Here is a 10,031-nt window from a genome sequence, read left to right on the forward strand (position 1 = left end):
CCATCTCTGTTTAGATACTTAAATCCCCTCCCTTCTGCCGCATGGCTGCTGTGGGACCACACATCACATCCAGGTCGTCCCCTGCTCCTTCCGCCTCGTTCCTGATTTCTGACTAATTATGCACCGAAGTCAAGTGCCTGCTGCTGCTGCTTCTGGTGGCAGCCGGAAGCTCTGGCTCTGAGCTCCTGGAAGCCCTCTAGTCTCGCCCCACAGCCTGGGCCGGCCGCTGCCTTCTGTTGTCTCTACTCTAGATTCAGCATTCTCTCCCTCTCTCTGTCTCTGCAAAGAGGACTTCAAGATGGTTCCTTTATCTCCACAAAGACATTTTCAACCTGTACAGAGGGAGGGGAGGCGAGGAGGACAAGGGAATGCCCACATCCTCTCCCAGGACACCTCAGCATTCCAAGAAGGAGGGATGAACTCATTTTGTAAGGAAGTGATGGGAGGCCTGGTAGCAGAGGTGCCCTTACCGCTCTCATCTATGGATTTTGCAGGAACAAAAAGAGCGGGGCTGCATGGACCCAGGCTTGCCTCCTTTTCATCAAAGCTGTGGCCCCAGGTGGAGGGGTCGGGACAAAGGCTGGATCTCCCAGCAACCTGACGAAGACTTGCCCGCGCCTCTGTGAACCGGCCCTGCAGTCAGCCTCATTCTACTTTTGATGATGCAGGGCCCGGAGGGTGACTGGACAGGAGGTGTCCCGTGTTTGTCATGTGAGCTGCCTGCCCTGACCAGAAAGAGGTCTACTTCATTTCCAGTAGATTTATGGAAAATAATCTCTTGCTCTCATCACTTTCTATTTCAAGCAATTGTGGATGAGGCAGTTTTGGAGGCGGCACAAAAGGCTCAGGTACTGGGGTTGGGCCCAAGTGTCAGCTGTGGGAGAGCTGGTCATGGGCTGAGCTTAGGGAAGTGCTGGGGGTGGCGGGGAGGAGGGGTGATGGGAGGGTGGCCTGGGTACCCGCTGGAGGGAGGGGAAGGTGATGCCAGGAGACCTAGCTTCCTGACTTGTGCTCCCAGACAAGTCACTCCCCCCAACTTAGCCTCTGTTCTCCCCTCTGCGGGATGAGGTGCAGTCACCAGCTCCTGAGGAGCTCACCTGTGTGCGTGTTTACGTGTATGTGCACGCTTCCCTGGTCATGCTCTGCAGATTCAGGTGTAAACAGGCTCTGAGTGTGTGAGGAGTGGGTCTGCTCTAGGACAGGCTCACCTTTATGTAGCATAGGGGAGCCAGGAACTTGCCTCCCCCTCTGAGGCCAGACATGGGACCCCAGGAGATCAGAGATGGGAAGCCATTTTCTGATAATGGGAGAACAGCCCAGACCAGGTTGGGGTTAGGGGTCTAGTTCAGGACTCTGGTCATCTGGCCACTGCTGCCCCCTGAGGGTAAGAGCGGTTCTGATTTTAGAGGGTCAAACCCAAAGTCCCTCCCTGCACCTGTACAGGAAGGAGTTTATCAGGCTTCTGGGCAGCAGGGGGCATGGGGCACCCTGAGGGGAGACTATGTTGTTGGCAAGGAGTTGTCGTCATCATCTTATGGTTGTACCCACAGTTTTATAGTTAATAAACCCAGTCACTTAAGCAGCTGTGTTTCACCAAGCCACACAAATCACGGAGAGAGAGAGCCATGCTGGACATTCACCCAGCCATTTGACAGAGGGAAATTGGGGGTCAGAAAACTTAAGTTACTTAAATAAGGAGAGGAATTAGGACTACCCTAACTTCATAAAAGTTAGAATGAGACAAATTTTAGTTCGCAAAAGGATCAATTTTCGATGCTTACAACTGTCCAAGAGAGCAATAAGTGTAGCAGTAAGTTAAGTGGTGAGTTCCTCATCCCTGGGAGTATGTAAGCCATGTCTGGGTATCTGCTTACTGTGGCAACTGTAATGGGTGTTCATGCCTTAGATGGGGCTAGATGACCTAGAAGGGGTCTAGACTCTGGATCTGGTAGGGTGGTGGGAAGGAAGGTGAGGGGCAGTGGGGCATACCTGCGCTTCTCATTCCAGGCGTTGTACCACTTGATGAACCGCTTGGTGCTCTGCAGCTTGGGGTGCAGGCAGTGCTCCTGACCCCGGTACCTGGACACACTCTTGGTGGTGATGCTGAAATGGAACAGGATGGGATGGAGGGTTGAGAAGCCTGAATGACAGCCCCTCAGTGTGGCCTGTGGGTGGCCCTGGTCTGTCCCAATCAGAGCATTGAGAGACTGTGGCCTCCTCCCTCCTTTCAAGGAAGCCTACCCATATGCTCGCTCCCTGGCTCTTTGGAAGGTTCTGGTTGTCCCCTTAACCTGACTCCACGTTTGGGTCTAACCCTGTGCAGAGTGATGGGCTCTCACTTTTCCCCCTGGAGCCCTCAAAGTCTGGGACAGTCCCCCACCCCCAAGCCTACCCCATGCAGGGTGTTGCCCACAGCACTGATGGCTCCCTTGGGGAACGAAGGTCAGGGGACTCTTCCAGCTCCTCTGAACCTGGGATTGAGAGGTGGAGAGAGCTCATGCCAGCGAAGTATGCATGCCAAGACCTCATCCTTGGATGTGAGGAGCTCCATGGCAGGGCTTGGATGTGCCGTGGTCTCTGTCTGATCTTTCAAACCCTAGTTCCCCTGACCCTCTGCAGATTGTTCTGGGGCTGGGCATTTGTTGACCCTGAAGCTAAGTCTTTTTGGCCTTGAAGCCCATTTTGATTCCTGAGCATGAAGTCCCAGTTACCTCACCCTTGGGCAGGAAAATAAGACTGCCCTTCAAGTCTCTATCAGCCAGTGTTCCAACACCATTGGAGGTCTAGCCATGTGGTAGAGAAGCAGGTGGCTTTATACAGAGCGTAGGGCCTGGGTTTGAATCCCAGGTCTGTCTGTGGGACCTTGGGTAGCCTCTCTGAACCTAGTTTGCCCATCCGTAAAATGGGTATAATAATAGGACCTACCTCTTAGGGTTACTAGGATGATTAAAGATATAATCTATGCAAAGTGCCTAGCACAATGAATAGTTACTGTTATTAGCAATTGTCGTGGAAGATGGGATGGCCAAGAAGAAGCCTTAGTGTGTGAGGTCCAGCCTGGGAGGGAGGAGGAAGGGAGAGGCTGCTGCCCAGAACTGCTATGCCCTTCTCAGCCAGGGCTGGGCCAGGGTGGCAGGAGTTCAGAGGAAGCTTCTGGGTGGGGGAGGAATGATGGTGTTCAAAAATGAGGGTCAACCTAGCGAACATGGAAAACTGGAAGGTGAGAGGTGAAGATGTCACTCCTTGGGAGGTGACACGCAGGAGCGAGGTATGGTGGTGGACTGGCTGCTGGGCTGTGGGCTGAGGGGGCATAAAGGGGTGGTTGGAGGTTGGGATGGGAAGAGTGGGGAGGGAGGGACAGAGGTCAGCCAGCACCCCATAGGCTCCTAACAGTGAAGTGTCAGGATGCCTGGGCCAAGGTCTGGAAAGGAGCAGGGTCGCCATGAACTCTGAGTCTCCCAGTTGATGGGGAGAGGAAATCGAATCTTGCTACCTGAATGGGGGCAGAATATTTCTGGGCAACCTGTTCTCTTCGCTCCCCTGTGCTCTGAGTTTTCAGGGCCTTCACCATGGCCTGAGCCTCCCAGGGCAGGGACAGGTCTTGTGGTAACGCCAGGTGACTGGGCTCTGCCTTCGCTGGCCCTCTCTATGAGACCTGTGGCTCCTTGGGTCCCTTCTGCTAGGTCTCAAGCATGGGGCCGGGCTTCAGAGTAGAGTCCAGGTCCCCTCCCCCATAGTACCTAGTCGCTCTGCAGGAATTTAGCCCATGCTTTGCTCTCTGCCTACAGTGCTGCCTTTGCACTTGGAATAAAAGGCTGTAGCCAAGCCAGATAAAAATCCCCTCCTCCGTAAGGTCAGCGTACAGGCTGAGGATCCCAAATCCTGAAGGTTGGGACAGCAGGGGAGGACGCTCAGCCCTCCCACCACGGTGCTCAAATGCTCAGTCATAACACGGGGACTTTGAAACTTGGTTGTGGGGTGAAGACGTGAGGATTTCTGCCCCCAGCAATTGTGCAGAAATTCTGGGTCCTGTGTGCCTGTCCTCAGTGTTTCTGGGATACCGAGGGTTTCAGCAATAACTCGGGGTATATGAAACAAATCGCCCCTTCTAGAATCTTGGCTCTACTGGATCCTTCTGAGTGCAAGGACTCCCACTTGCAAAGCAAGCTGCGTCCCAAGCCTCATCAGAGATTTCCAGGTGACTCAGGGTGAACTGGAAAACTTCCTTTAGTTCAGCTTTGGGGCTAAAAACCAGCTTTGGGAAAAAAGCACTGGTCCCTCATGTGATCTGGAGAGTCTTAGGAGCTTGAGAGGGGAGAAGACCTCCACCCCTTCAGGGAGGGAGGTAGGGTCCTGTGTATGGGGTGGAGGTTTAGAAGAGGGTGACTGTGTGCGGGTCTCATGAGACCCCTGCAAGTTTTCACAAGGCTACATAAAGCCTTCTCATGCACTTGCCTGGCTGTCAGTTTTCTCTCTATTCTGAAAAGTATAGCCACGAAAAAGGGCAAGCCTGTTTACTGAGGGTTCTGTCCTTTTGAGATGTCACTGCACCTCATACCCTGCTCCTCCTTTCCTGCAAGGACTCAACAGCTCAGCTTGGTGTGTGGAGCATTTTTCAGCACTGAGAGGAGTGCAAAGTTAACGTCCCTGTCATTTTCACCCCAAGAGAGCTGAGAACCCTGAGGGGCTTGTAGCTCCTCCCTCAGCTGTGTGACCTCTAGCTCCCACCCAAAAGGATTTTCTAGCAGTTTTTCTGGACCTGGGTCTGCAAGGTAAGGGGCAGGGCAAAGGGGCAGGGACAGGAGGCTAATTGAGGTGCCCAGGAAGGAAGGCAGAGGGGTTTAGCTCAGGCCCAGTGATTTTCTGAACTTCCCTAACTTCAGCCTGACTGCGCAGACCCCAGGTGGCAGTGGAGCGGGGGGCGGTGGGAGCTGCCTTTGCAGACACTGTGTGGAGGCCTTTGGGCCAGCGGGGCCAGTGAATGGAAGGCACTTGCCCAGACTGAGAATAAAGTGTGTCCTGTTTCTGGGGGAGGGGAAGAGGGGCCAATGGTCCGTGGCAGATATTTGGTAGCTGCTTTGCCAAGGGCTCCCTTCCTGGCCAAGAGCGTATTGATGGGGAAACAGTGGTGCTGGCCTCAAGTGGTTAATTGGGAAGGCAGGGGAGCAAAGGAAACGCAGTGTTCTCTCGCTCTGCCCCACTTTTTAAAATATTCCCCACATCCCCACCAAGCAGGGCTTCACCCTCATGGCACGTTAACTCCAACAGAGCCCTTTCCACAAGACTGCTCAGGAACCCACAGGAGTCCAGCTGGTGTTGGAAGAGTGAGGATCGTTCTCAAAATGCAATCGCTAGAAGCCAAAAACCAGACGGCCACGGTCCCCGATCAGAAAAAGGCCCTGAAAGGAGGTTCTGAGGACGTCAGACAATGTTTGCTTTAATTCTCTCTCCAGTAACAGTAAGGCAGCACGCCTCACAGTTTGGGTTCCAGTTTAATAGTTCTGGGTGTATTCTGAGTGATTTCAATCTGGGTGTTCTAAGTTGGCACACGGAAGCCATTTAACCCTTGATCACCCTAGAAAGGGGGGGCAGTGCAACCCCTAGGCTACCCATTTGAATCCTAGCAAGGGTGAACTCCTCGGAGAGGCTATTTCCGGAGCACAGTACCGTGACCCTCTTTTCAAACTCTCTTCCACACTGCTGTGCCAGCGTCCTAAGGACTCGCTAGGCAATTACAAAGGCTCCGCCAAGGCCTTGACAAAGGCTGAGAGAAAGGCTTGTTAGCCGGACCCAGCCCCAAGCTGCGCCGCAGCACCCGGTTAAGAGCTGAGCGCACACGCTCGCGGCGAAGAGCGAGAACTCACATAACCATTTTCTCCTCGCAGTGCGGGTACTTTGGCTTCATTTCCAGCTTCTTCACGTCGCTGTAGCGGATCTTGGGTCCCTTCCGGGAGCACTTGCATTTGGACCCTGCGAGAGAGCGCGCGGGGGGCTGCTCAGTTGCGCGAGGGGTCTCCTTCGCAACTCATTGACCACCCTCGGTGCCCACCCAGAACCCCAGGGATCCCGGGGAGCTTAGCAGTTGGCGTTGGGGGTTCCCCAGGACGGGCCGGGCTGGCGCCAAGTGACCTCCCAGGCACTCACCGTCCACGCGCGCGGCGCACAGCGCCAGGAGCAGCAGGAGCAGCGCTGCCGTCAGGACCCTCATGCTGGCCGAGGGGCGCGGCGCGGGAGCAGGGGCTCGGGGAGGGCGCCCGCGCGTCCGGGCGCCGGGCTTGGCTCTTTCTACCCGGAGCGCGCCTCCCGGCTCCACTCGCTCCTGCTGCGCCCGTCGGTGGGAGCCTCGCGGCTGTGGCACCCCGCAGCGCTCTGCGCTCGGCTCCGGGCTGTCTCCACAGTCTCCCTCCGCCCGCCCAAGCCTCTTTTAAATCCGCTGCGAGCTCATTAATATGCAGAACCACTCGGTGACTCACTGAGATTTCTCAACGCGGTTCGGGGGGGGGGGGGGCGGAGACCTTCCCCGCCCGCCGCCCGCCCCGGACCGCGATCGCAGCAGCGCACACTCAGAGCCACGCGCGCACTTGCACATTCAGACTCACATCCGCTATCCTCTCGCTCTCACACACGCTCTCCTTCATACACTTGCACACCCAGGCTCCAGCACGCACACAGAGCCAGAGCCAGTGCTCGGGCGCCACTTGACGGTGGCGAGGCTGCTTAAGGGCACTGCTTTTATGATTCTCGTGGTTCCCTCTGGCCTGCTGTTGTGAGCCGCTGGGAGACCCAGGCCCGAGGCCCAGATTCTCGAGGAGACTTGAAAGGGTTTTGGGGCAGGTGCCAGGTGTGAGTGCCAGCAGGCCTGACTCCTAGAGCGTGAGCTGTCCCTGTTGGGCCAGCAGCACTGGTGGCCAGAGCACAAGGCCAGGTTTGGAGGGTGGTCGCCGCAGGATGTGCAGCAGCAAAGCCATGGCCTGTGGTCCCTGGAGCTGGCTCAAAGAGTGTGTGTGTGTGTAGCTTTGGCTAATCTGGAAGGAAGGCTTCCAAAAGTCTGTGGGCCTGTGGGGGGTGGGGAGAACCAGGTGGGTGGCTCTCTTCACTGTCACATCATTCTCCAGAGTTAGGCAGTGGCTGGGCAGGGAGACGTGACAGTGGTAACCATCTGGATGAAGTCCATGTTCTAGACATTGTGCCAGGATGTGTGTTGTGGCGGTGTGGGCCCAGGCATGGTGATAGAAATTCCTGCTCCACTATTTACCAGTGCAAGTGGCTTAGCTGCTCTACACCTTGGTTTCGTCATCCATGAAGTGTGAGTAGTCACAGTGCTGCTGTGAGAATTCCATAAGATCATACCTAGAAAGTGTTTGAGTGCCTGACTAGCTGTTGGTGCCCTGGAAATATTACTTATTGGCATCATTATTTTATATATATCTATTATATATTATATATATATATTTATATATATATATATATATATATATATATATATATATATAGTTTTTTACAAGTCCCTTTCCAAGTTGGTATTTTAATTTCTTTACTTGATGGGCACTGGAACAGGCTCAGAGAGAAGAAATAACTTTCCCAAGATCACATAGCCAGGACGCAGGTGACTGGGCCAGGAGGGGCCCTGGTCGTGTGGCTGCAGAACTGGGGCTCCTGTCCCTGGGCCATTTGACTTCCTTCAGGCATGTGTGCCCTTTTGGTGAAGCACTTCCTTGAAAGACCCAGCAACAGGAGATGGAGTGTGTCAGACTCCGAGGGTCCCTGGGCTTGGCTTCCAGACCAGACCTGGAGCCAGGGCAGAAGCTGCCAGGTTCTGCCAGCTCACACAACTCTGTGCTGTCAGCCCAGCGGCCCCCTGGGAGCTCAAGTGCCAGAGAGGATCCTGGGGTGATGGGATGGCAGGCAGCTGAGGGTTAGAGTGGGAAGAATCTCTGCTGTCTCTTCCTACTTGGAGAGCCTTGGCTGCCTTCAGGGGAAGCTGAGCCGTGAAGAGCCAGCAGAGCCCGTGAATTGGCTTCAGGCCATGTCCTGAGTCCTGTGCAAGCAGTTGTAACTATACTTAAAGCAAGGCCAACAGATGGACACTTGGGTTTATGCAGAGGGTAAGTGCAAGGGAGTGATTTTGGCATTTACGTTAACTTTTTAAAGTTTAAAATTATTTTTTCTTAATACAAAATTAGCATGTTTGTTACAGAAAACACAGCAGAAGAAAATATAAAAAATACACACACAATTCCACCCACTCAGCAATCTACACCAAGATGCTACAGTGTTATCTTTGCAAACCCTTCTGTCTTTATTTACGTGCAAGTGCATGAATGGGATCAGCATGCATGTCCTGTTTAATAACTGGCTTGTTTTACCTATCGCTATATCAACAGCACTGTTCCATGTGACTGGTTGTGCTTCTACAATATCTCTTTTAATGATATTGTTTGAGGCCATATAGTATAATGGCTAAGAGCTTGGTGTCTAGAGTCAGACTGTCTTGGGTGTGAATCCTAGCTGTGTGACCTTGGCTTGTAACCTAATCCTTTTAGGTATTGATTTTCTCATCTGTGAGATGGGAATGGTAATTGTACCTACAGCATCGTGAGAGTTAAATAAGATGGTGCATATAAAGCTTTTAAGGTGGTCTGTTGCACAGAGTAAGTGCTCAATAAGTACTGTTAGTAGTAGTATTTTGGTTGCAGTGTATTCCATTGTACAGATGCACCATGATTACTTTAAGGAATTACTCCCTGCTGGACATTTGGATTATTTTGAATGATATAGTTTTACAAGCAGTGCTGTGTGACAAATATTCTTGTAGCTTAGTTTTGCAGTAGCCCTTTAAAACTTGAATTATGTCTCAGAAATAGAATCACTGGGCTGTGGGGCATGTGCATTTTAAGGCTTTTAACAAACTGCCCTCCAAAAAATATAGTACTTTGTTATTCTGCAAAAGGAATTTCTTTCTCTCTCTCTCTCTTTTTTTTTTTTTTTTTTTTTTTGGCTGTGTTGGGTAGCGGGGGCTACTCTTCGTTGAGGTGCGCAGGCTTCTCACTGCAGTGACTTCTCTTGTTGCTCTAGGCCACTCAGGCTTCAGTAGTTGTGGTGCGCAGGCTCAGTAGCTCTGCAGCATGTGGGCAGACTCTCAACCACTGTGCCACCAGGGAAGTCCCAGGAATTTCTTTAATACCAAGCTTTTGCAGAGCATGTGAAATATATATCTATATATTTAACAATGTTATTTTTATCACATTTGTTTCAAGAATATGCTGATTAATTAAGTGGGATCTAACAGCACTAAGGATCATGGGTGCTGTGCTGTAATAGGAAAAAGTAGTTGACCCTAAAAATAGGGACCAATGTTTCCCAACTTCCTGGGCCAGACCAGAGCTCAGACATTCCAGTGTTTTGTCCCCATTTGTAAGCCTTAGTCTGTGTATGCTCATCTTTGGTTTGCAAAATACAGCCATTGTATCTTTGCAAACAGAGCTTATCCCCATTTGTGTGAGCAATTCTGGGGCTGTGGGTCTAGGAGAGGATGGGGGCCCCTGCTGCTGGTGGGTCTATGGGTGAAGCTGCTCAACTGGGAGAGGGAAGGCGGGGCTTGACCCTGACTTCAGGCACAGACTTTCTACTGAGCTCAAGTGGGGAGTCTTTTGAGTAGGTGGAGGTTCACATGGGCGAGGTAGTTCTTTGCACGTACAAAGGCACCACGTGATTCAAGTGGATCCCAGGGGTATAGTGAAGGACTACACATGTGTCCTGCCCTCTGGAGCACAATCCAGTGTGTATGCGTGTGTGTATGTGTGACGGTGCCAGAAGCTGTTTACAGTCATGCTGGGCTCTATGGAAGAGGTAGACGCAAGGTGTGGGGGGCACAGTGGAGGGAGGAAGTAGTAGGAAGCCATTCCTTGAGGGCTGAGACCCTGGGGATTCGCATATTTGTCACGTTCACATTGATTAAGCACCCACTGCATGCCAGGTTCTGTGCAGGGTGCTAGGGATTAACAATGAGCAGAGGCAGAAGTGTGCCTGTC

General features: G+C 52.6%; 1 protein-coding gene across 1 annotated transcript in view; it reads right to left on the minus strand.

Moving 5' to 3' along the window:
• CXCL14 (C-X-C motif chemokine ligand 14) overlaps positions 1-6,453 on the minus strand; it is an 8,554-nt gene extending 2,101 nt beyond the window's left edge. Inside the window, exons 1-3 of the mRNA XM_029215747.1 lie at positions 6,145-6,453; positions 5,865-5,970; positions 1,990-2,103 (exon numbers count right to left, since the gene is read on the minus strand). Coding sequence (XP_029071580.1) covers positions 1,990-2,103; positions 5,865-5,970; positions 6,145-6,208 — 284 coding nt within the window. The 5' untranslated portion in view covers positions 6,209-6,453. The remainder of the gene's footprint in view (positions 1-1,989; positions 2,104-5,864; positions 5,971-6,144) is intronic.
• Between the last annotated feature and the right edge of the window lie 3,578 nt (positions 6,454-10,031).

Source organism: Monodon monoceros, unplaced genomic scaffold (genome assembly GCF_005190385.1).
Source record: "Monodon monoceros isolate NGI ecotype Baffin Bay Population unplaced genomic scaffold, NGI_Narwhal_1 Super_Scaffold_12, whole genome shotgun sequence".
Lineage (NCBI taxonomy): Eukaryota > Metazoa > Chordata > Mammalia > Artiodactyla > Monodontidae > Monodon > Monodon monoceros.